Source organism: Orcinus orca, chromosome 10, assembly GCF_937001465.1.
Source record: "Orcinus orca chromosome 10, mOrcOrc1.1, whole genome shotgun sequence".
In the NCBI taxonomy this organism is placed as follows: Eukaryota; Metazoa; Chordata; class Mammalia; order Artiodactyla; family Delphinidae; genus Orcinus; species Orcinus orca.
In genome coordinates this window covers 41429644-41456750 of record NC_064568.1, presented here as the reverse complement: position 1 = coordinate 41456750, position 27107 = coordinate 41429644, and the positions used below count along the sequence as shown (strand labels likewise).

Here is a 27107-nt window from a genome sequence, read left to right as displayed (position 1 = left end):
GTTCCTCACCTGCAGACAGGGACAACCATGCCTGCCTCTGGCGGGTGTGACAGTTACGTTAGAAGATGAACCTGTGCTGAAGGGCAAAGTCTCCCTGATTAAGTGGTGCCTCCTCCTGCCCAGCAAATCTGGAGGCAGCAGGTGAGCGAGGTCCACGAGGGCAGGGCCTCCAGTGCGGGGTTGCAGCTCAGGAGTGTGCGGCCCTGGACGGTCCCATCTCCTCTCCTCAACTGTGCAAGGGCTACCTCTGCTCGCCAGCTTCTGGTGTTGTCACAAGGGCTATGTGAGGAAGCATGATGCTCCCGTCTACACACGAGGAAGCTAAGATTCAAAAAGACTAAGCAACTCTATCCAGGTCCATACAGGTCTGATCCAAAGCCACTGCCTTTCTACTACACCAAACTGCCTTTCATGAACAAAAATATTACTGTGCCCTTTAACACAGGGGTGGAAACCAAAACTCAGAGAGGGCAGGTAACTTGCCCAAGACTGCACAGCAAATAAGTGGTGGTGCTAAGAATTCTGTTGGCTCCAAAGTCGTAGAGGTGGATGGGAATACTCCCCAAGCTTTGCAAATGAGAAGACTAATCAATGATTAGAAAACCAAAATGCTCTAAGGAACAGCTCTGATACAGGTCATTCACCTGTGTAAAAATTTAATTCCATGGACCATTTTCCCATGTGTTAATTTAAGCTTTATTGCTAATTATAGTAAAAAAAAGGTCGTGTCCAATATTTACAATTTTCAAGAATCTGCAAGTAGGCAGAAGGGTCCATTTTGGAAAAGAGGTCTCTTACAACATGGCAATCTTGCTGCATTACTTACTCTGACAGGGTGCCCCACTAATGCTGGGTTATTTCATAATTTTACATTCCAGAATTCTCCCCTTGCACCGAGTTACTTGGATTGTGCCTTTAATCTTTTTTACCTTTCTAGACCTCATCTGTTCAGTGAGAGGACAATTCTCAGTCTCGCCAAAGGAGATGCTAATAAAAAGAAATCAAGGGTTTGCCATCTCTGCTCAAATATAATCTTAAATAAGTCTGTTGTCCATAAGACTCACATCATAAATGTAAATTCAACTGGTCTCCCTACTTCTGTCCCTTCATAGTCATTCTCCACGTGGCAAATAGAGTGACTCCTTTTATAATGTAAATTATATTAAGTCACACTTCTGTTCCAAATCTAATTTTAAAGCTCCCATTCCCCCCAGATTAAAAGCCAGGGTCCTTACAATGGCCAAGAAGGCCTGATGTGACGTGGGCCCTGTTCCCTCTCTGACCCAGTCTCCTTCCCTATTTCTGCTTCAGTCACACTGACCCTATCCCTATTCCTTAAACACACCAGACACCATCCTGCCCCAGGGCCTTTGCACTGACTGTTCCTTCTGCCTGAATGCTGTCCCTCACATATCTGCATGAAAACTCCTTCAAGTCTTACCTTCTTAGCGTTTTCTATTTAAAATTGCAACCCCACAAACGTATGGACACCAAGGGGGAAAAGCAGGCGTGGGGTGGTGGTGACGGTAGTGGTGGTGGGATGAACTGGGAGATTGGGATTGACATATATACACTAGTATGTATAAAATAGATAACTAATTAAAAAAATTAAGAAAAAATAAAATTGCAACCCCTCCCCCCAATCCTACTCTTGGTTTCTTTTCCAAAGCAAGCACCACCTTGTAACATACTATATAATTTACTTATTTACTGATGTTTATTGTCTGTCACCCCTGCTGGAATGTAAAGTGAACATGAGGGCAGGAATCTTTGTCTGCTTTGTTCACTGATGTGCTCTAAGGACCTAGAAGAGTATCTAGCTCATAGTAGGTGCTGGATAAATATCTGTGAATGAGTGACTGAATCTACTCGATGACCATAATGCAATCATGCAGCCATTCGTTACAACACTGGAGAAAAGGAATGATATGGGGAAATACTCATGCAATATTAAGTTTAAAAAGACTGTGAAATAAGACGTAGGATATTTGTTTATGTTGAAAAATTAGGTATATTAGTATAAACAAGACTGGAAGGCTATATCCAAGGTGGTTTGCTTATCTCTGTTTCCTGAGTTTCTACAAGGAAAATTTTCTTACAATAAGAAAATAAAGTTATTTTCAAAAAGGAAGAACACAGGACATAGGGGTGGGGGAAGGATGAGTATCAAAGGACGGGGGAGCTTTTTGGGGTGATGGAACTGTTCTATATCTTCACTCCGGTCAATTTTCTTTTCCAGACCTAGGTTTCCTCTTTGGCAGACTTGGGAGTGGAGCTGGTTGGGTGCTGAGGCCTGAGACTGTAAAGCCACTGGCAGAGCTCGATGTGGGGGCTGGCAGACGCCTGGTGATTACACTGTGTTACTTGTCAAAATCCAAGCACCGTATACTACAAATGGGGACCTTTACTGTATATAAATTTTACAAAAGAAAGGAAGGAAGGAAGGAAGGAAGGAAGGGAGGGAGGGAGGAAGGAAGGAAGGGAGGAAGGAAGAAAAAGAAGCACACACACACACACACACACACACAAAGAAGCACAAACTTGAAAACCACCATGGGTGCCAAGTCTGAGCCTCTGGGGTGCTTTCCAGCTGGGACACCGGAAGGCCAGGCCTCCTCTGGTGTTCCTCCTCCCCAGAAGTGACACCCTGGGAAGTCCAGCTTGGGAGCCCATCACTTACATCAGTTCTCCCGACTTCAGCAAGCAGATTTCAGCATCCTGCCCCACGGGCATGTCTTCAGTGTCTTCAGGGGTTAGCGAGTTTGACGTGGTGTCCCTGAAATGTCACAAACGAGAACACAGCCAGTTAGCTATCAGCACACAGCGTCCCACATCCTGAAGCCCGTAGTCTTGGAGTCTGGTAGCCAACCTCAGAATGCACGGGGAACCCTTCAATCATAGAGGCCAGGACAGAGGCCCCGCAGACTCTGGGGGTGGAGAGCCATAGGGGCCAGGCCCAGGCAGGCAGGACGGGGAGGGAAGACAACAGGGCTGCAGTGACTTCCCCAATGTCTTCTCGGTGGGCGTGGGATGGGTGACCACAGCACAAATGGACCACCTCCTGTCCCACGCCAGCAGAGCTACAGCCATGGGGTAAGTTTCCAGCACCACTGATGCTGCCTTTTCAGCGCCAGTCCCTGACTAGACGAGCCTGCTCTGGCCCATCTCTGGAGAACAAGGACAGGCACCCAGAGCTGATGAGGCAGGAAGCGGCATGGCCTGAGAAGGAGGTTGTGGGACAGAGACTCATACAAAGAGGGCAGATCCACGCCACAGCTCCTCTTCCCTTACAACCTACTGCCTGCTGTGTGGAGAACCAGCTGTGGGAGCTGCCTGGCAGTACAGAGGTGCCATGGTTCCCAAAGTGTGCTCTGTGGAACACCACTGCCAGGGGAGGGGAATCTTGCGCTCTTTCTTAGAAACTCATGGCATTCTTAAACAGTAAATTCAAGGCTCTGAGATGTCCTGCAATAAAGACATCTATTAATTTTCTTTTAATATTTATTTTCCTTATTTTTTTGGCTGCGTCAGGTCTTAGTTGTGGCACATGGGATCTTTGTTGAGGCATGCGGGATCTTTCATTACGGTGCACGGCTCTTCGCTATTTGCAGCGTTCGGGGCTTCTCTCTAGTTGTGGCGTGGGGGTTTTCTCGCTCTAGTTGTGGCACGCAGGCTCCAGGGCGCGTGGGCTCTGTAGTTGTGGCGCACGGGCTCTCTAGTTGAGGCACGCGAGCTCAGTAGTTGCGGCACGCGGGATTAGTTGCCCCATGGCATGTGGGATCTTAGTTCCCTGACCAGGGATCACACTCGAGTCCCCCTGCATTGGAAGGCGGATTCTTTACCACTGGACCACCAGGGAAGTCCCAAGACATCTATTAAATTTTAACTCTAGCATTCCCATGGAACATTTTTAACCACTGCTGAGTTGCTGATCCTCGGAGCAGTGCCCACACTTCACTGATGGGGACACAGAGGCCCAGGCAGGTCTTGAGAGGCAGGGCCAGAGCCAGACACCCTGACTCCAGCTCAGTGCTCATCTTGCTGGGTCCCACGCCCACTGTGGCCAATCGCTTATATGAGTTCAGGGATCTCAAACCCAACCAGCTCCAGTGTCCAATGCTGCCTGAGAAGAACCTAGGTCCAGGAAAGGGAAATGATTTGCTGATTTGCCCCATGGGAAGGGGTTAATGAGGAAGATCTCCTGAGCAGCATGGCTTTTTCCCAAAATGCTGTGATAATTCCTTCTCAACTGTCCTAGTAGGCTCTCCCCAGATGTTTCTGGGGTGAGGTCAATAGGCCCCAAAATGCCCTCACCCAGTTCTGCTCCCCCATCCCACCCCCTGCACATGCCCCTGGGCTCTCACCAGCCTGGCCCCCGGGCACATTCACTCAACCTCTGAGGCCCTGTGTGAACTTGTGTGAACTCAGACCTGCCTTACCCTCACCCTGCCTGCTGCTGAGCGGGTCCTGAGGCGGCGGCCCAGCACTGCGCAGGACACGTGAGGCGGGCACGGGCCCTACCCCACAGACGCGCTCCCTCTGAGGCAGGGACAGACAGCTGCGGCCTGACTGGAAGGCGGCCTCGGCACATACAGCGCACACGAGGTCAGCGGCTGACAGCAAGCATCCAGACCACGCGCTCAGATGGCCCTCCTCACCTACCCTCACACCCACTCGAGCACCAAGTTCACGGCTGCCCCTAGAGTGGACCTACAACTCACGCTGGGAAACTGGTGTGCTTCTCTGAGAGCGCCATCTGGGCTGCGGCCAGGTGTGATGCCTGGGGAGGGGCTCTGCAGCTTTCCTAGGGAGTTAACAGACCCTGAATCCCAGAGCTCAGGTGAGCCTGGGACCTCACATCATCTCTGGAACGTGAGAAATACAAGAGAGCACAGTGGGTGGCCAGACCCTAACGCTCACAGAGCTTCTGGCTGGAGGTGGCGGCATCGCCTCTGCTCAGAAACGGTTCTCACCACACTGCTCCTCACATTTCACTGCCGGGTGGGTCCCGTGGCCAAACACGCCACAGCAGGGGCACGAGGCTCATCCTTCCACAGGGAGAGGCACTAGCAATGGGCAGAGATGCACAACCCACCCATGGGGAGGGGCCGCAGATACCGTCCCCCGAAGTCTACGCCCTGTGCCTGAGGCCTGAGGCTCCTCACTCAGTCAGCAGGACGCTGGGAAGGTCCCGGGAGCACCCAGGTGTTCTTCATGCAGATGCGAAGACGGGTGGCTCAGAGCTGGCAAAATCCAGGGAGCCTCGCCTAAGCCTGTCCCGGATGCCACTCAACCCTGGGGGCAGGAATACCTGTGCGACATGCAGTGCGCCTGCAGCAACCATGATGCACCAGGAGTTTGGGGTCAGCGACTGGTGGTGTCACCCCAGGGGCTGCGACAGACGCGGCACCTGCAGCTCGCTCCCACCCCCCACGCTCCTGCACCCCATACTCCCCCCCGCCACCCACGTGTCACAGCCCTGCTCACGCTGGGCTTTGCCTATCTGCTTTTGGGTCTTAGCTCCCCCTGGTCCACATGCTCTTTGCAAGCAGGGGCCATGGCTGGGCTTTCCCTGTCCCAAAGGACAGGTCACGGCCATGTGCAGGAACCAAAGAATGTCTGTGCTACTTGCTAAGAAATATACGTGGGGGTGTAAATTGTTAGTGTGTAAATTCAGGATGAAAGGGCAGAGGTAATGCTGATGAAATCAAGAAAAGAATCAGCAACAGATCCTGAAGGAGGAAGACCCCAAGTCACACGTGGAGTGGCAAACGCTGGGTTAGCAGAGCCACACCTGGGGACAAACTGCAGCACCTTCACCTCGAACAGGATTTTCTCAGACACAAAACAGACTGTTCGCTGCCAACTTACAAAGCTTCTCTGTCTGGAGGACAGCACTGCACAGGGGGAGGCCTCCGTCCTCTCTGGAAATCTCTGAGCTCGAGACTTGGCTTCATTCAGACAGCTGGACATCACGCCTGCTCGCTCCGCCCCACTTCCCGGCCTCACTCCTGTCTACTGCTGGAGCACTGAAGCCGCTGGCTGTGACAAGCTGCTCAGGGCGCTGCTGTGAGGGGCTGGAGGTGGTGGCTGGTACGGGGGCCTCCAGGGCTGCCTAGATAATCAGATGCCCACTAGCACTCAGGTGTCAGGCGGGCTGTCTGTGCACAGTCTACAGCAGCCCACGGCAGGTGGGAGAGCGCGTCCTCACCAACGCCTCGCCCTCAGCGCTGAGGCCTAACCAGTGGGCTCCCTCTGGCTGTAGCTCACTGTGGCTCCAGAGGGCAGGGGAGGTGGTATGGCTCAGGGGAGAGGGGTATCACTCCACGTGGTCCCAGTCTTGGCTTTATGACTGTGACTCTCGGTGAGCCCTTTCCTCCTCTGAGACCTCAGACTTCTCCTTTCTAAATGGGAGGAGATGGAACCGGAGGGACTCCAAGTTTTGCTGGCTTAAAAAGGCTGTAAGTTTCAAAGGACTTGGAGAAGGCGTTTTACTGGCTGGGAAAGAGGTGGGCTCGCTCTGGTCGGCAGCTCGTGCCCTCAGCCTTCCCCACTCTTCCCAGGGAAGGTACAGCAAGGACATGTCCTCAAGTGCATGCTGCCACCAAGGGCAAGCCTTGTCACTCCTTTTTCTCCCCAGCTCAGCCCACCTCTGACCGCCTTCCTGTCCAACACCTCTTTCTTGTTCATCTTCCAATCGCTGGCTTCCAGATTCCCCCACCCCCATCACAGAATGTCAGTGTGAGAAGAAGCTCAAAGGACCATCCAGTCCAACCCCACTTGATGGCTAAGGAGGCAGGGGCCAGGGGAGAGGAGACGGGCCCAAGGCCACTCAGGCCTGCCTCGTTTCATTTGCTCTCATCCTTGTGCAAAGTGCAAATACCATAAATGAGAAAGATAGATAACATATGATGAAACGAACTCTGAAAACTGTGGTTGGTTCTCTCATATTCCCTCATTAAGAATAAAAGATGTTGGGAATTCCCTGGTCGTCCAGTGGTTGGGACTCCGCATTCCCACTGCAAGGGGCATGGGTTCGATGCCTGGTTGGGGAACTAAGATCCCACAAGTCGTGGGGTGCAGCCAAAAAACCCCCAAGATGTCCTAATCTTTTGTTCCCTCTCCTCCTCCATCTCCCCACCTCTCTGACCATCACAACACAGACAACCCTCTTACCAGAGTAGGTCCTGCAACCCTTGCTAGTCCTGGCTGAGGACCTACATGGGGGAGCTTTGTGAGGTGGGAAGGGGAGACAGATGGAGGTGGGAGTGTGCATGGGTGGGTGATGCAGTCTCAAAGGCAATGATTAGGGACACAGAGTTTCCTTTCAATGGCTTTTCAAACTGTGGGTCATGACCCATTCAGTCAGTTGTGAATCAATTAATAAGTTATGACGAATATTAAAAGAAATATGATAGAGAGGGCAGACAGCAGAAGCAAGAAGAATGACAATCCTGCAGCCTGTGGAACAAAAACCACATTCACAGAAAGACAGATAAGATGAAAAGGCAGAGGGCTATGTACCAGATGAAGGAACAAGATAAAACCCCAGAAAAACAACTAAGTGAAGTGGAGATAGGAAACCTTCCAGAAAAAGAATTCAGAATAATGATAGTGAAGATGTTCCAAGACCTCGGAAAAACAATGGAGGCAAAGATCGAGAAGATGCAAAAAATGTTTAACAAAGACCCAGAAGAATTAAAGAACAAACAAACAGAGACCAACAATACAATAACTGAAATGAAGACTACACTAGAAGGAATCAAAACCAAAATAACTGAGGCAGAAGAATGGATAAGTGACATGGAAGACAAAATGGTGGAATTCACTGCTGCAGAACAGAATCAAGAAAAGAGAATGAAAAGAAATGAAGACAGCCAAAGAGACCTCTGAGACAACATTAAACGCAACAACATTCACATTATAGGGGTCCCAGAAGGAGAAGAGAGAAGAGAATGGATGCAAGAAAATATTTGAAGAGATTATAGTTGAAAACTTCCCTAACATGGGAAAGGAAACAGCCACCTAAGTCCAGAAAACGCAGTGAGTCCCATACAGGATAAACCCAAGGAGAAACAAGCCGAGACACATAGTAATCAAATTGGCAAAAATTAAAGACAAAGAAAAATTATTGAAAGCAGCAAGGGAAATGTGACAAATAACATACAAGGGAACTCCCATAAGGTTAACAGCTGTTTCTCAGCAGAAACTCTACAAGCCAGAAGGGAGTGGCATGATATACTTAAAGTGATGAAAGGGAAGAACCTACAACGAAGATTACTCTACCCGGCAAGGATCTCATTCAGATTCGATGGAGAAATTGATGGAGAAATCTCATTCAAATCGATGGAGAAAAGCTTTACAGACAAGCAAAAGCTAAAAGAATTCAGCACCACCAAACCAGCTCTACAGCAAATGCTAAAGGAACTTCTCTAAGTGGAAAACACAAGAGAAGAAAAGGACCTACAAAAACAAACCCAAAACAATTAAGAAAATGGTAATAGGAACATACATATCGATAACTACCTTAAACATGAATGGATTAAATGCTCCAACCAAAAAGACACAGGCTTGCTGAATGGATACAAAAACAAGACCCATATATATGCTGTCTAAAAGAGACCCACTTCAGACCTAGGAACACATACAGACTGAAAGTGAGGGGATGGAAAAAGATATTCCATGCAAATGGAAATCAAAAAAAGCTGGAGTAGCAATACTCATATCAGATAAAATCGACTTTAAAATAAAGATTGTTACAAGAGACAAGGAAGGACACTACATAATGATCAAGGGATCAATCCAAGAAGAAGATATAACAATTATAAATATATAGGCACGCAACACAGGAGCTCCTCAATACATAAGGCATTGCTAACAGCTATAAAAGAGGAAATCGACAGTAACACAGTAATAGTGGGGGACTTTAACACCTCACTTATACCAATGGACAGATCATCCAAAATGAAAATAAATAAGGAAACACAAGCTTTAAATGACACAATACACTAGATAGATTTAATTGATATTTATAGGACATTCCATCCAAAAACAGCAGATTACACTTGCTTCTCAAGTGCATATGGAACATTCTCCAGGATAGATCACATCTTGGGTCACAAATCAAGCCTCAGTAAATTTAAGAAAATTGAAATCATACCAAGCATCTTTTCTGACCACAACGCTATGAGATTAGAAATGAATTACAGGGAAGAAAACGTAAAAAGCACAAACACATGGAGACTAAACAATACGTTACTAAATAACCAAGAGATCACTGAAGAAATCAAAGAGGAAATCAAAAAATACCTAGAGACAAATTAAAATGAAAACATGACGATCCAAAACCTATGGGATGCAGCAAAAGCAGTTCTAAGAGGGAAGTTTATTGCTATACAAGCCTACCTCAAGAAACAAGAAAAATCTCAAATAAACAATCTAACCTTACACCTAAAGGAACTAGAGAAAGAACAAACAAAACTCAAAGTTACCAGAAGGAAAGAAATCATAAAGATCAGAGCAGAAATAAATGAAATAGAAACAAAGAAAACAATAGCAAAGATCAATAAAACTAAAAGCTGGTTGTTTGAGAAGATAAACCAAATCGATAAACCATTAGCCAGACTCATCAAGAAAAAGAGGGAGAGGACTCAAATCAATAAAATTAGAAATGGAAAAGGAGAACTTACAACAGACACCGCAGAAATACAAAGCACCCTAAGAGACTACTACAAGCAACTCTATGCCAATAAAATGGACAACCTGGAAGAAATGGACAAATTCTTAGAAAGGTATAGCCTTCCAATACTGAACCAGGAAGAAATAGAAAATATGAATAGACCAATCACAAGTAATGAAATTGAAACTGTGATTAAAAGTCTTCCAACAAACAAAAGTCCAGGACCAGATGGCTTCACAGGTGAATTCTATCAAACATTTAGAGAAGAGCTAACACCCATCCTTCTCAAACTCTTCCAAAAAATCACAGAGGAAGGAACACTCCCAAACTCATTCTATGAGGCTGCCATCACCCTGATACCAAAACCAGACAGATACTACAAAAAAAGAAAATTACAGACCAATATAACTGATGAATATAGATGCAAAAATCCTCAACAAAATACTAGCAAACAGAATCCAACCACACATTAGAAGAATCATACACTATGATCAAGTGGGATTTATCCCAGGGATGCAAGGATTCTTCAATATACGTGAATCAATCAATGTGATACACCATTTTAACAAACTGAAGAATAAAAACCATATGATCATCTCAATAGATGCAGAAAAAGCTTTTGACAAAATTCAACACCCATTTGTGATAAAAACTCTCCAGAAAGTGGGCAGAGGGAACCTACCTCAACATAATAAAGGCCATATACGACAAACCCACAGCAAACATCATTCTCAATGGTGAAAAACTGAAAGCATTTCCTCTAAGATCAGGAACAAGACAAGGATGTCCACTCTCACCACTATTACTCAACACAGTTGTGGAAGTCCTAGCCACAGCAATCAGAGAAGAAAAAGAAATAAAAGGAATACAAATTGGAAAAGAAGAAGTAAAACTGTCACTGTTTGCAGATGACATGATACTATACATAGAGAATCCTAAAAATGCCACCAGAAAACTACTAGAGCTAATTGATGAATTTGGTAAAGTTGCAGGATACAAAATTAATGCACAGAAATCTCTTGCATCCTTATACACTAATGATGAAAAATCTGAAAGAGAAATTAAGGAAACACTTCCATTTACCACTGCAACAAGAAAATAAAATACCTAGGAATAAACCTACCTAGGGAGACAAAAGACCTGTATGCAGAAAACTATAAGACACTGATGAAAGAAATTAAAGATGATACCAACAGGTGGAGAGATATACCATGTTCTTGGATTGGAAGAATCAATATTGTGAAAATGACTACACTACCCAAAGCAATCTATAGATTCAATGCAATCCCTATCAATTACCAATGGCATTTTTTACAGAACTAGAACAATAAATCTTTGAATTTGTATGGAGACACAAAAGACCCTGAATAGCCAAAGCAGTCTTGAGGGAAAAAAACGGAGAGGGAGGAATGAGACTCCCTGACTTCAGACTATACTACAAAGCTATAGTAATCAAGACAATATGGAACTGGCACAAAAACAGAAACATTGATCAACAGAATAAGATAGAAAGCCCAGAGATAAACCCATGCACCTATGGTCAACTAATCTATGACAAAGGAGGCAAGGATATACAATGGAGAAAAGACAGTCTCTTCAATAAGTGGTGCTGGGATAACTGGACAGCTACATGTAAAAGAATGAAATTAGAACACTCCTGACCACCATACACAAAAATAAACTCAAAATGGATTTGAGACCTAAATTTAAGACTGGACACTATAAAACTCTTAGAGGAAAACATAGGAAGAACGCCCTTTGACATAAATCAGAGCAAGATCTTTTCTGATCCACCTCCTAGAGTAATGGAAATAAAAACAAAAATAAACAAATGGGACCTAATGAAACTTCAAAGCTTTTGCACAGCAAAGGAAACCATAAACAAGACGAAAAGACAACTCTCAGAATGGGAGAAAATATTTTCAAACGAATCAACGGACAAAGGATTAATCTCCAAAATATATAAACAGCTCATGCAGCTCAATATTAAAGAAACAAACAACCCAATCCAAAAATGGGCAGAAGACCTAAATAGACATTTCTCCAAAGTAGACATACAGATGGCCAAGAAGCACATGAAAAGCTGCTCAACATCACTAATTATAAGAGAAATGCAAATCAAAACTACAATGAGGCATCACCTCACACCAGTTAGAATGGGCATCATCAGAGAATCTACAAACAATAAATGCTGGAGAGGGTGTGGAGAAAAGGGAACCCTCTTGCACTGTTGGTGGGAATGTAAATTGATAAAGCCACTATGGAGAACAGTATGGAGGTTCCTTAAAAAACTAAAAATAGAATCACCATATGACTCAGCAATCCCACTACTGGGCATATTCCCAGAGAAAACCATAATTCAAAAAGACACATGCACCCAATGTTCATTGCAGCACTATTTACAATAGCCAGGTCTTGGAAGCAACCTGAATGCCCATCGACAGATGAATGGATAAAGAAGTTGTGGTACCTATATACAATGGATATTACTCAGCCATAAAAAGGAACGAAATTGGGTCATCTGTTGAGACGTGGATGGATCTAGAGACTGTCATACAGTGTGAAGTAAGTCAGAAAGAGAAAAACAAATATCGTATATTAATGCATGTATGTGGAACCTAGAAAAATGGTACTGATGAACCGGTTTGCAGGGCAGAAGTTGAGACACAGATGTAGAGAACAAACATATGGACACCAAGGGGGGAAAGCTGCAGGGGGGTGGGGATGGTGGTTTGATGAATTGGGCGATTGGGATGACATGTAAACACTGATGTGTATAAAACTGATGACTAATAAGAACCTGCTGTATAAAAAAAATAAATAAAATAAAATTCAAAAATTAAAAAAACAAACAAAAAAACTAATACTAAACTTTCTTTGGTTTATTTGTATGGAAATATGTTAATATAAATGTTTCAGACATTACATGAAATTCCTAAAAATCTTATATGTTCTGGTATAATGTTATAAGTCATAACTCTAGTTATTATTTTAAAATGTGTATCTCAGAAATAACTAAATTTCCTTGTCAATTGCATTATTATGAACTTTCATCAAATGTTTAATCGTGGTCATTTTTAAGTCTTTTGTCATTTACAGACAGTTCTGGGTGTACTCTGATGCTTTTGCAAAAATGTTCCTATAAAAGGGTAAAAAAAAAAAAAAAGAAATAGGATATAATAGAAAATATGAACGCATTTTTGCATTATACTGCATGTGGTAAGGATAAGCATTGTTTTATGAGGCTCTTGTTTGACTGTCTATACACATACACACCTGGGTAGTCATGTAAATTTCTGACTGTGGGATGCAGTAGAAAATGTTCAAGCAACTGTGTTGGAAGATGTCAAAGGATTTTTAAGTTTGAGAATGACAGGGAACAAAGATAAGCCCACTAGGGGGCACCCTATCTCCTTTTGTTGCCATTGAGGTGTTTCCCTCAGAAAAGATGCAAGACAAGCTCACTGCCCACAAGTGACCTTCCTCCTCCCCTTGCTCTGGCCATGGGAGCCTACTGCTAGCTATGGTGGCCTCTCATGGCTGATGGCACGTCATCCCTTCCTGTCCATCTGAATTTCTGTCCCTGAGCCTGTGGTTGGTCGAGCTGAACTGTCCTAAGGCATGTACATCTGTCAACTTGCTCCACCCTATCAGGGCAGTCACCTTGGCCACACCTGCCACATTTGGCCTGGGCACCCGTCATGCACACAGCCAAGGTGGTCTTCTGCCCCAAATGTCCCCAAGGACATGACCAAGGCTTGCTCCACTTCGGAACCAAGTAAGAATAAAGTGGTGACCACAGGCAAGGATGCTGAGGAAGTCCCTAGCAACGCAGTCCAGGGGTCCACGCCTGCCTGGACTAGGGGGTCACAGGTGAGGTCCCTCCAGCTTGCTCTCTGCAGCTGTAATATACAGTATTCTCCTGTCACAAATCAAAACGCCTTAGCCTCTTTTTTCTTTAACTTCAATTCTGCCAGTTGCCCAAGGAGCAGATTCTCTCTGGCTGTTCAGGTTGGCTGAGGAAGGAATGGAGCCCAGAGAGCCTCATGGCCTGAGTGTCCTGCTGACAGCCTTCCCCAGAGGGCTCCATCCACCCCTCCGCCTTGCTAAGCCAGCACGGTTGGAGTGCTGCTCTGCCTGTTACACGGGGTCTCCTGTGAACTGGAGAAGTCTTTGGTTTACAACTGCCCTGTTCAGTACAGAACCACTGGCCTCATGTGGCTGCTTAAATTCAAATTCATCAGAATTAAAACAAAACTAAAAGCTTGGCTCTGTTGTTGCACTAGCCACACTTCGAGTGCCTAATAGCCACAGGAGTTAGTGCCCGCTGTGTTGGATGCACAGACACAGGACACGCCTGTCATCTCAGAAGGCTCTACTGAACAGCTTGGGTTTGGAAGGAGAGGCTGAGCCACACGTGGGCCACATTCACTGTGGGGCTTGGGTGCATCTATTTTACTGTTAAATTCCTAGTAGTTTTTCTTGTAGTCATTTTCCTTTTTGCCTAAAAACCAAGTGAAGAAGATCGCTTCTGGTGTTGATTTCTGATTACTTGGTAACTATGGGCTGACCAAAACACTCAGACCCACATGCCCGTCCTGACAACTGGCCTGCCGCCTGCTGCCTTCTGGTTAGGCTGCTTTTCTGAGGGTTTTTCCAACTCATCCTCCACAGCTGCCGCCACCCACCACCGCCTGGCAGTTACTCCTCTACCAGCAGCAACTGCCTCATCCCTGCGTCCTGAACTGCCGTCCTACGCAGGGCCCTGGCTCCAGAATGTCAGGTGTTCAGAAAAAGGAAGCAGGTCAACACAGTCTGACTTCTGAGAATCTGCAGGGGGCACGGCTGCCACAGCACTTTTACTCTCCCCCGATTCTGTTTCGGAAATGTTTACATATTCTGGGAAAAACCCAAGACATATGGTTGGGTACTTGCCCTTAAGAAGTTCAGAGTTTTGTTTCAAAGAAAAGCAATGAGCACTACAAATCGGAAGACAACAGAAGGCATTTTGTAAAGTGGTTGAAATAAAATTCTGACCCCCAAATTGTGAGGGGCTCTTATCATCTAATTTAGTTGCAAGTTTTCCATCGGAGAACTTTCCATTGGAGAATGGTTATGACAAGTTTGGTCACGCTCTCTCTAAGGTACACATCACCCCTCCTTCCCAAGCATGTATGTGGTCACGGAGGGCACTGGGCCGAGGCCTGTTCTTCCCCATGGAGGGAAAGCGATTGCTGAGAGGGACGACCATGGCTGAGCCAGTGTGTCTGATAAGGTTCAGCCCCTTCTAACATCACCCTGTGAACTGGTCCTAAGTGACACGGTTTGTTTGTCTCTGGGAAAAATTCATCTCTCAAAGCTTAAAGATTCCAAGATGTCAGGCTGGCTCACTGTGAAGGAATGTCTTGTCTCAGAAGATTTCTTTCAGAAAGATGGGTGCTTTGACCTGCAGTATTTGGTTCAGCCTGTTCACTGTTGATTCTAGTCTGGACAAGCAGGGTGGTGAGCACTGTCTGAGTGGTGTGGGTTTAGGAGGAAGGGCTGTGTCTGGCCCTCTGGCAGACCCATCATCTAGAAGCCATTTGGTCCACTGGTCTGGCAACAATGGAGACCCGGGTTCGTATCCTGGAAGTGGCAGTTATTAGCTGTGAGTCCGTGGGGCTGTTCTTTGGTTACAGTCCTCTGTATTCTCATCTATAAAATGGTGTAATACCTACTTGCAGGACTGGTATGAGAATCAGGGCTGTCACGTATACTGGAGCTGCAAGCACACAGGGAACCCAGGCCATAGCATCGACTTTGCATTGGTCCAGACCCAAACTGCCCCAAAGAGACATACGACTAGTGAATGAAATAATTTTAGGGTAAAAATGCCACCATCTTCAGTGGACTACCAGACACTGCATATCGCTCCCCTTCAGTTTACAAATTAAAACCCTCTTGGATCCTGGCAAAAGAGTAAGACCCCAGCCAGGTTGCAGGGGGTGTGCAGCATCAGAGCCACTGCTTCGTCTCTTTGACTCCCAAATTACGTGGGTGCAGGCTGGTCATGTGGATTCTGATCTGCAAGATTGGGAAGGGCTGGGTCTCCTATAATCACCAACCGAGGGCTCTTAAAAATTACGCAACGGAAACGGACCACATCAGAGAGGCAGAGGCCGACCTTGCTGCTGTGAGCAACCTCATCTCAGGAACAAACTGAAAGAGCATCTCTACTGGTGAGTCATTGGTCTTCTTTATAGTTAAAAGAGGGGCTAACTCCAGGTTGTTGCGATTCTCAGAGTCCTGCCTGCAGCACGGTATGGTGTCAAATGCCCAGGCTTTCAAGCTCAACTGCCCTTGGCTCAAACTCCATCTCTGCTATTTGCTGCCATGAGGGTCCGAGGAGAGGATTATGACAACCTCGTTCTGTAAGATGATGCTTGTAAGATGATGCTGATAGTAATGGCATAATTAGACCCTCCCCAGGAGATAAGGAGAGTCTAGTCACTGTGTGTGTTCATTGACTAATCTCTTTTTCTGTTTTTCTTTTCCATTTTATAAGACAGGCTGTTATCTTAGATTATGGTTTACTTTCTTTTCTCCATATATGTCAATATACAACTGTAGCAACTTCAGAAAATACAGAAAAATATAAAGGAGGAATGGAAATAAGTCACCCCTAATTCTACCAGCCAGGGGTGAACTGCTGATAAAATCTGATCATTTTTCTATGTTTTAAAAAATATAGTCAAAATCATATAGCTTGGGATTCCCTGGTGGCACAGTGGTTGAGAGTCCGCCTGCTGATGCAGGGGACACGGGTTCGTGCCCCGGTCCAGGAAGATCCCACATGCTGCAGAGTGGCTGGGCCCATGAGCCATAGCCGCTGAGACTGCGCGTCTGGAGCCTGTGCTCCGCAACGGGAGAGGCCACAACAGTGAGAGGCCCGCATACCACAAAAAAAAAAAAAAAAAAAAAAAAAAAATCATATAGCTTATCACAGATTTGTAAACAAAGTCTATAGAATATGGGGCAGAGGGATTTAAAGAGTTCATGAACCCCCAGAGTTGCAGGCATGCTTGTACATTATTACTGAGGGAAAAGAGCTACAGCTTTAATAAGACTCTCAAAGGAGTTTATGATCAAAGAAGGCCGAGAATCATGATCAATTTTACATTCACTTTGTCATCTATTCGTTGTAATGGTAACAGCCAATATTACATTGCATATTGCGGGGGGCGGGCAGGGATAAATTGGGAGATTGGGATTGGCATATACACACTACTATATGTAAAACAGATAACTAATAAAAACCTGCTGTATAGCATAGGGAACTCTACTCGATACTGCAATGAGCTGTATGGGAAAAGAATCTAAAAAAAAGAGTATATATATATATATGTCACTTATATATATATATCAGTTATATATATATAACTGATTCACTTTGCTGTACACCTGAAACTAACACAACGTTGTCAATCAACCATACTCCAATAAAAAATTTTTTAAATGTATTGCATTTTCCAAAATCATTAAAGGCACTTCCTAAACATTTCAGTCATATTCTGTTTTATGCCTAAATTATACTTTACTTATTTATTATCAGACACTATTTCCAAAGTTGTATATATTACTTTCTTTTTAATTTTCACAAATCAACATAGGACTTTGGTTAGAGAAAATAAAGAAACAAATGGTTTTAATATTTCTAGAAGGGAAAGTAATTTTTAACACTCTATCTGCACAGAACTGTGCAGTCCCAACCTGTTAAACACTGTTTAGTTTACCAATTATTACAAATGAATTTGCATGGGTCATCTGAAGAAACTGCAATGCCAGCCTAAGGATGCAGCAACAGCCTTAGTAGGAGAATTATTAATTCATTCATTCATTCATTTAGTTATTTATTTTTGGCTCTCTTCGTTGCTGCGTGGGCTTTCTGTAGTTGTGGCGAGCGGGTGCTACTCTTTGTTGTGGTGTGTGGGCTTCTCATTGCTTGCGGTGGCTTCTCTTGTTGCGGAGCACGGTCTCTAGGGCACGCGGGCTTCAGAAGTTGTGGCATGTGGGCTCAGTAGTTGTGGCTCGCAGGCTTTAGAGCACAGGCTCAGTAGTTGTGGCACACAGGCTTAGTCGCTCTGCGGCATGTGGGATCTTCCCAGACCAGGGATCAAACCCGTGCCCCCTGTATTGGCAGGAGGATTCTTAACCACCGCGCCACCAGGGAAGTCCCAGGAGAATTTTTTTTAAAGGCCAAGAGTAAGTCAAACAATAATGGAGATCTGACATTACTTTTAATGTCACATTCTAAATGATGAAGAATATATTTTTGTCCCCATGTGAAGCAGTAACACCCACAGAGCATTGTCTGACCCACTTAACCTAGCAGCCCAGAGCTGGTGGGGCACAATGCCCATGGGTTGGCCTTTCACTCTTAGAGATCCAACATTTTGTGGTCCAGGAGGAGGGATTTTTCACTGAGTAGTCTTAGCCCAAAGACAAGGTTCTTCCTTGGAGAGAAAGGGTGCTTTGAGCCCATGAAATACCAAGGTGGCAGCAGGGCTAAAATCCCTTCCTGTCAGGACCCAGCATCAGGAAAAGAAAAGTCTCCGAGGAGACCAGAAAGGAAAGATCATCTCTCCTTTTACACCCCCTTGTCTGGCCGGTTGATATTCTGACTTTGCTAAACCAAATGCCTGCTCTTCTTAAACATTTCCTTGAGGTGCCAGTGGGATACGGCACCGCTCACTGGAAGAGTCCCTGCGTATTGAGTACCTCCAAGACAGTGGCAGGGACTGACCTGGCCCTCCAAGGCCGATGCTGCCGCAGTTGCCCCTACTCCCACACCACAGATTATATCACCCGTGTCTGGTCCATGGTCCCCAGCAGAGTCACAGGGCCCAGAGAAGGGTCAGAGGGAAGCGATAACCTTGAAGGGCTGGGACCCCCAGGCAAGAAAGTTAGCTATTTGGTCTTTGCTATAAGTAGTCCCACTGCAAGGCTGGCCACGAGCCCTGCTGTGGTAGCCCACCCTCCTGACATCCCATTTCAATCAGCTCTTCCGTGTGTTAAAGGAGACCCCTCAGCCCTACACTGCTGGTCATAAAAGCTAAAGCAATCTTCCCTTCTGGGGGAATCTACCTTGTAAGAGATTCCTGAAGATCAAAGAGGCCCTGAGGGTGGAATGTCATACACTGTGACAGATGAAGGGGAAAGCTGGGGTTGGGCGTGAGGAAAACTGCCCAGTTCCCTGGTCAGAAAGCCGCTCGGCCAAAGCACTGGGCAGCCTGGGCTCTTCCCTGCCCTGGCTCCCCATCACGGTAAGACGAGGCAGGATGGATGGCCCATCTAGGCAGAAACGACCAAACACCTCTTGGTCTCCAGGAGTCTCCTTGATGGTGGACCCCCAGGAAGGGGGATATTGCCTTAGCTTTCACAATTCGTAGTCCAGGGGTCAACTTAACAGAAGATGGGGCACAGGCTAGGTGGGCACCTTCTGCGAGGCATGGGCAGATGAATACAGCCCTCCCCACTGAAGAGCAGCGCCGCTCTTCCAAAAGGACACAGTCCCCAGTTCACCACGTGGTGACCTTTGCTTCCAAGGCCATTGAGCACAGGATTTTATGGAATGTGGGTGGGGTCAGTTATGTGTTGTCTCCCAGACAGGTGAGATCCTGAGAACTTTAGGGCCAGTGAAGGGTTCCTCGTCCTGTCTGAGCAGTTTCCCCTCAGAACTGGTTGTCCCCAATATACTGGGCTGTTACTGAGCAGAACAGTGGGTGGGTTTAGGAGGTGACTATCTGCCCCCTAACTGTGGGCAATGGGAAGACAGGAGGGATCACCCTCAGCCCCAAATATATATAATTCCTGTGGTTTGACTCCCAGGGGTCCATCAGAACAGACACCATGGCCGAGTACGACTACGAAGACCTCGGGTTCTTCAACGCTTCCAATGACAGCAGCCAGGGGCACGAACACTTCCTGCAGTTCAGCAAGTTGTTCCTGCCCTGCATGTATGTGGTGGTGTTCATCTGTGGCCTGGTGGGGAACTCCCTGGTGCTGGTCATATACATCTTCTACCAGAAGCTGAAGAGCCTGACGGACGTGTTCCTAATCAACCTGCCCTTGGCCGACCTGGTGTTCGTCTGTACTCTGCCCTTCTGGGCCTATGCAGGCTTCCATGAGTGGGTCTTTGGCAAAGTCATGTGCAAAACCCTGCTGGGCATCTACACTTTGAACTTCTACACGTCCATGCTCATCCTCACCTGCATCACCATGGACCGCTTCATTGCAGTGGTTCAGGCCACCAAGGCCTATAACCAGCAGGCCAAGCGGATGGCCTGGGGTAAGGCCGTCTGCTTGTCCATCTGGGTAGTTTCCCTGCTGGTTTCCTTGCCGCAGATCATCTATGGCAACGTCCTTTACCTTGACAAGCCTGTCTGCGGCTATCACAACGAGGAGATTTCCACCATGGTTCTGGCCACCCAGATGACACTGGGGTTCTTCCTGCCATTGCTTGCCATGATTGTCTGCTACTCAGTCATAATCAAGACACTGCTTCAGGCCCGAGGCTTCCAGAAGCACACGTCTCTGAAGATCATCTTCCTGGTGGTGGCGGTGTTCCTGCTGACCCAGACGCCCTTCAACCTCGTGAAGCTCATCCGCAGCATGAGCTGGGAGTACCACGTGATGACTAGCTTTCACTATGCCATCACAGTGACAGAGGCCATCGCCTACCTGCGTGCCTGCCTTAATCCTGTGCTCTATGCCTTTGTTGGCCTGAAGTTTCGGAAGAACTTCTGGAAACTTGTGAAAGATGCTGGCTGCCTCCCTTACCTGGATGTCTCAAGCCAACGGAAGTGTTCAGAGGACACTTCCAGGACTGCTTCAGCCTCTCGCAACATGGAGGCGACCAGCATGTTCCAGCTGTAGGCCTTGCTGGGCTTGGAGAGGCTGCTCAGAAGTCACAGGACCATGGCTGTGTCCTCTAAGGCTTTGTGTATAGCATGGGCATTCTCAAGGAGAAGTTATCAAACGGTGCAGCTGGGGTGGGATGTTTCTTCTCAGGCATGCGCAGACTGTGCCCTCTTCTTTTACACCCAGGCCTGAAGCTCAAAGGGGAGGCTGAAAGCTGCCAGAGCTTTCCTTCCTCTACCCCGAGGATACTGACACCAGGGAATGACGTGTGATTCTCCAGACCCCAGGTTCTCCTTCAGTGGGAATGGGAATGGGACTAAGGGTTGAACAGGGGGACCGGGCCAACAAAGGTCTTGATGGCAGGTGACACTCCGGGCTCCCAAGTTCAGAAGATTCTTCTGCCGATTGGGAAGCAGGGGAGATTAAAGCAGCCATGAAAACCAGTGCTGACACTGTGACTCAGACCTCCATCACCAGGCACCCAACAGAAATGAGCTCAGGTTCTGCCATGCCTTGTGGGTTTGGTTTTATACAGATAGGTGCTTTATGTTCTCTTTGATTAATCCTGGAAGGGCTAGCACCAGGGAATATGAATGGGCCAAAGCAAATGAGGGTCGGCTGAGGATTCCAGCGGGCCACAGAATGCCAGAAGAATGTGCAAAGCTGAGTCTAAGACTACCGTGAGTCTAAGCAGCGCCTCTGAAATGGATCCTCGGTGGGTCTGCTCATTTAAAACCTGCATTTATCCCATGCCTCACACACACACAAATCACAGAGAAATGTACATGTAATACACACACACACACATCTCAAACAGCATGATTTTCATGACTGAGAAATAAAACTTTTTAAAAGTCTCCAAACTACTTTTATCCTTAGGCACATTCCACCTTACTGTGGTATTCCTGAATATACCAAAAGTGATCACTTGTGGGCTCAGAGCACAGGAAATAAGTTAAAACTGTCAACCTTCAGGGCACTGCTCTATCAATACACCAATGATAACAACTGTGGCTTCAACCTCCTGCCCAGAACGAGAGGTGCATTTGTTACCTCTGAGATGTGGTCACGGAATGAGGCAGAGTTTTAGCATGTTTATTAGATCCCAGCAACCTGCTCAACAGGCTTAAGAGTGGCCTTTTTGGCTCACATGTCACAAAATCACTCACTGAAATATGGAGAACCTGTTGACAACAGCTAAGAGCGCTCAGGGAGGTGGGCCAGAAAGGGCCGAACAGTGAGGTTTCGCAGCTTGGACAGACCCGAGTCACGAATGGGTAAGACCAGCTGGTAATCTCTTAATCATTTCCGCTTTGGTGAAACGTAGACCATAACAGTACCATCTCTCAGGGCAGGCGTGTGAGGACTGGAGAGGGTGCACACAAACACTTAGCACGGTTTGCATTTGTGGGAGGAAGGGCCCCCAAAATGGCGGTAGTTGTTATTCTCTCAAGAACCAGCCACACAAAACGTGAGCCGCCTGCCTTTCTCTGTGCACTGGCAGGGCGGGGCAGGGTCGGCTTCGTGCCTTCCAGAGGCGCACGGCACAGTCCAGCTGCGCACAGGCCGGCCTTGCAGGGCCCACAGGGCCACCGACCGTTTCATACACGTGCCTAAATGCACCCACGGGGAGAGCGGCTTTACTGTGCTCAGGCCGCATGGACTACCCAGCGCTCCTCGAACACCAAAACCTGCCCTTTTCGTGGTGACAAGGCTGACTTTCAACTTGTTTACGTTGGCTTCAGAGGGGGAGTTTTGGTAACCCTCCTCTGTGCTGTCACCTTAATGTCAAGCACTTCTGGTAGAGGGACCACGAGCCCCTGGCCTCCCCAACAATGTCCCAAAACAAGAGGCAGAGGCCCTAACTGGGAAGGAGGGAGTGAAGAGTCGGGGAGCCAGGGGCCCTGCGGCCTCTCCATGTGTCCCCACGGAGGAAAGCAGTGTGGTGGGATGGGAAAAGCAGGGCTCTGGGGTGACTCAGTCACTGCCCCGGAGAGAGCTCCACATCTGTCCATCCTGGGACAAACGCCGCAGCCTCCTCAAGCCCATTTCACCATCCACACCCCAAGCTGACAACGGCCCTCCTTCCAGGAGCGCTGTGAGGCATGGACAGTGCACTCCAAGCCACGCTGGGGGCTGCTGGTCACGGCAACAGAGGGGCAGCTGCTGGGACCACTGGGTTCTCCCTGAACGGTGCCTGCCTGGCTGAGTCAAAGGAGACCAGGCACCCATCAGGCCGTGCCCCACCCCAGGCCTATTATATGCCCTCTCTCCAGCCTCCTTGCAAAAAGGTTTTGCACTGGCCCTTCCACAGCTTAGGAGAACCTGCCTGCCTGTCCTGAGGAAAAGCACAGCAGCTGAATCTTCTTTCACCTTCTCTGCCTCCCCAGTCACTCATTGGCCCTACTCTCTGGGCCCTCACCTGCTCACACTTGGGAGTAGAGATCTTTTTCCCAAACCCCTCCTGGGTACACACCATTATGGGCAACAGACATGGGCACAGCCCAAACAAGGCTTTCACTCTCGACTTCACTCATCCACGGGACAGCCCCATGGAGCACAAGCTCAGCCCCGCCCTTCTCCCCTTGCTCTCCCCTCTGCTCCCACGCACCAGTGCTTGACGTAAGCAGCCTGGGGTGTGGGGGAAACTGGCGGGAGGGGGTCAGGCTGGGTGTGGACCCTGGGTGAGTCCAGTTGGCCTCACGTGCGGCCTCAGGGTCTCCTCCCCGACCAGGTTCTCTGCACTTACAGGCCGGGGGTGGGGCGGTTAGAGACCATGACGGCCACACTGTCTGAGATGTGGTGAACACAGGGTGAACCTGATTCCAGGGGCTACCTGGAGCCAGAAGCCCGGGATTCTCAGTGAGCATTCTGGACTGAGGAAATGGTGCTGCAGGAGAGAAAAAACAGAAGCTGTCTGTACTGAAGGGGTGGAGGCGGAGCAAAGAGCACAGGGCCCAGGAGTGGCTGGGGCGCTGGCTCTAGCCTCGTTCTCTCAGCGCAGCACCCCTTCCACAGGCCCAGTCCTTTGTGGTCCACGGTAACTCCCAATGCCGTTTGGTAGGACACCTGGTACTATCATCCCTGTTTTCCAGATGAGGAAACTAGTTCAGAGACATTACTACCTGCCAAAGCTCACACAGCAGAGCTAGGGCTGGAACCCCGGTGAATAACCTCTTTCTCTTCCCCCAAACGTTGGCTAAGATGGCCCGGGGTACCTGACAACTCTGTACTTGTCTGAAGGCGGAGATGCTAGGTTAACCCAAGCACAAGGTGGCTTTCTAACCTTAACTGTTATCATCATATCCTGTTCTCGGTTTGAGATACCAGGTATCGTATCTCCTGGTTGGTGATAAACCTGCCACAAATTGCCGAAGCACTCTGACCACAGAGCACTTGTTCTAAAGCAAGTACCGGCAAAGATGCTCTGTGGGTCAGGGACAGTCTCCGTGCGTGAGTTTGAGCTCAGTATCATCTGGGCATCTGGTGGGATTTTCGTTGGCGAACACAACTGAGCTACAAGATGTAAGGAACCAAGCCCGTGGCAGTAGACATCACAGTGTGGCCCTTGACCTCACAGTTCAGGGGAAACATCACCAAAACCACGCAATTCCATGGAAGGCTTTCCACATCATTTCCATCTCATCCTCCTAACAACCCTAGAGGTGCCGTCCCTGTCTCTTCTGTACGAGGGAGGGAACTGAGTTTGGGGCCTGTGGTGCTCAAAGCCAGGGAACCTGGAGGCAGCAGACCAGGAGTGTCTGACTCTGGACCTCAAGTTCTTCATGGGCACAGTCTGCTTGAGAAGGGAGGCCGGGCCTGGAGGAGGGAATGGCTGCTGGAAGCAGAGCAGAGGCCAAGGGACCCAAGGCCAGGCTTGTTGCTGGAGGACAGAGTTTCTTTCCTCCTCTGCCTGCCTCGGTCCTGAGAAGAGCTGGGCACCTGGTCAGGGAGACGGCTGAGGGTGGGCCTGGGTCACAGTTGGGAGGGGTGTGCACAGCTGCAGGGTTCTGGAGAATATCTCCCCTCCACCTGAGGTGGGCTGTGCTCCTGAGCCACGTGCAGGGGCCTCTGGGAGGCTGCCTAGGGATCTGCGGGATCCTGCCGGGTCTCCCCGAGAGCTGGATTCTGGGACCTGTTCCTGTCCCATCACGGCCAGGAGGGCCAAGGCAGACAACTGTGTTTGTCCTGAGAATGTGTGTGTGGGGGGTGGTAGGAGTGGACAAAGAGGCAGGGAAGGTGGGCAGGTGCTTGATGTGAAGATAGGGAAACGGGACCAGGAGGAGAGGGCTGTACTCTTCAAAATGAATCTCGGGCCTGTGGACTGGAGGGAGGGGTTCTGGGCACAAAGCTTAATGCTGACACTTACAGCCCCCTGACCCTGAGCAAGTTACCTGGCCTCCTGAGCTTCAGTACCTTGACCTGTAAAATGGGGACCATAATCCCTACCCTTTGAAGGGTTGGGCAGGGACTAAGTGAGGTCACGTGCAAAAGCTGCTACACAGGGAAAGTGCTTGACAGACACTGCCTCCAGGCAGCCTCCTTCCCCCCACATCAGGGCTTTCACAGCCTTGAACCCCTCCTGGACCACTTCTTCCTTTGGACTTGCTGATTTCTTTCTCTCAGTGTCTTGGCAGGGATGCATACACAAACCCAGGCTCTATACCAACCCCTCACACTCCCCACCCCACCAAACCCGTCGGAGCTCCTCAGACTCCTGGTGGTTTTGATTGGTCCTAAGGTTAGGAAGAAAAAGAACATAAGAAAAAGCCACCAGAGACACGGGGGTCCGTCTCTGGCTAACTCACAAGGAAGGTGTGAGACAAGGCAGGCCCTGAACTGACTTGGAGGGCTGGCCCTTCACCCAAACAGAGGACGCATGGGGACTGCAGGCCCATGCATTAGCCCTGGATCTCCTCCGCAGGCCGCAGGCCAGCACACTGGCAGTTTCCTTTCCTTGGACCGCTTCCTGATTCCCCATGACCCAAAACACACTTATTTGTCAGCAGTCAGAAGACCTTCTGCTTTTGCTCCTACTGAGAAAGGGGAAGGCGAAAGGTGAAGGGAAGAGGGAGCTGCAGCGCGGCACTTCCTCATGCAGGTGACAGCCCAAGGTCATCCTCCCAGGCCCTGAGCTTCCGGTCCTGCTCCCCGGACCCCCTACCCACCTACCCACCTGGCCAGCAGTTGAGGCACAGTCAGTGAAGAGTTGCCAGGTGACGACGGCATGAGTATGGCTTACTGCAAATGCAAGAGAACGTGCCCTGGGGACCACTGAACCATGGGGGTTGGGGAGAACGCTGCAGGCTCATGCAGCCAGGAAAGGCTTCAGAAGGAAAAGAAAGGGCCCATGGTCACAGTGAGCAGAGGCTTTCTTGGGTTGGGTGATGGGCTGGCTTTATCCATGAGGCAAGGTCAGTCACCTTCAAGCAAGAGAACAGAAGAGTATGGAGACATACACTTGAGCCTAAAATCTCCTGTGCTGAGACCCTTCCGAAGATTAAGTGCATCTCCTCCCATGCAGCAGAAATCCTGGATGATAAATCTGACAGCCCTTCCTCTGAACTCTGGGCAGGAATAGAGGAACAGAGGTCTCAATACAAGTCGGCAAGAGCATCACAGAACTCCCTAACTGGATGGAAAGTGAGTCAACGAATGTCTGGACACAGGAGCCATGTCAATTCTCCCTTGAGCTTCTAAACAGGCAGTGCTTTGCTGTAGGAACTGCAGTTAAGCCAGACCCCAGGGGCTGAGAAACACCGAGCAAGGCTGCCATGTAGGTGAACTTGACTTTTCCCAAGGGTCCCCTGGCTTAAACTCCTGACACTTTAATACAATAGCACTTTGTGCAGTTACTTCATATATTTAGAAACTAGCCATTGCAGAACTCTCCTCACAGGCCTTGTTGGAAAAGAGCCGGCCCAGAAAAATGAGAGGGCCAATGGAGAGCCGGTACTAAAGGACACCCCTGTGCCTGATGCTGTCCATCTGCGGCATCAGGAACATTTGGTGGGTCTGGGTCACTGATTAAGAGCAGCACAAGATACTGGTGATGGGGCAGGCACGGGATGGGGGAGGGGAAAGCACCGGGTAACAAACTTGGTTATATTTTTATTGCGTTTAGAACTTTGGGGTGGACATCCCTGGCAGTCCAGTGGTTACGACTCCCCACTTCCACTGCAGGGGGCACGGGTTCGATCCCTGCTTAGGGAACTAAGATCCTGTATGCTGCATGGCGCAGCCAAAAAAAAAAAGAGGACTTCTGAGAGAAACATCTACTTGAGACAACAGAAATTAATCTTGTGGCACCATTACCAAGCCTGATGAGTGGTTCCAAAAGGTGAACACGGTTTTTAAAGAGCAGCGCGTTACTCTGAGCACGGCTACAGCAGCCCAGCAAATGCTTCTCTCATGGGCTGAATTATGTCCCCCCCTTAAATTCATATGTTGATGTCTTAACGCCCAGTATCTCAGAATGTGACTGTTTTTGGAGACAAGACCGAAAAGAAGTAAGTTAGTTAAAATGAGG

General features: G+C 48.1%; 2 protein-coding genes across 5 annotated transcripts in view; one reads left to right on the top strand and one right to left on the bottom strand.

Annotated features, from left to right (window-relative positions):
• FYCO1 (FYVE and coiled-coil domain autophagy adaptor 1) overlaps positions 1–27107 on the bottom strand; it is an 85835-nt gene that overhangs the window by 13867 nt on the left and 44861 nt on the right. For all 4 annotated transcript variants that reach the window (XM_033413202.2, XM_033413203.2, XM_033413205.2 and 1 more), the window contains one exon: positions 2681–2776. In XM_033413202.2, the coding sequence (XP_033269093.1) occupies positions 2681–2776 (96 nt within the window). The remainder of the gene's footprint in view (positions 1–2680; positions 2777–27107) is intronic.
• CXCR6 (C-X-C motif chemokine receptor 6) lies at positions 15787–21601 on the top strand. The gene is made up of 2 exons (XM_004283845.4): positions 15787–15897; positions 19547–21601. The coding sequence occupies exon 2, from the start codon at positions 19568–19570 to the stop codon at positions 20591–20593; it is 1026 nt and encodes a 341-aa protein (XP_004283893.1). The 5' UTR covers positions 15787–15897; positions 19547–19567; the 3' UTR covers positions 20594–21601.

Bases quoted from the DNA above. Each gene is read 5' to 3' on its own strand.
- CXCR6 (XM_004283845.4), top strand. From the start codon at position 19,568: ATGGCCGAGTACGACTACGAAGACCTCGGGTTCTTCAACGCTTCCAAT.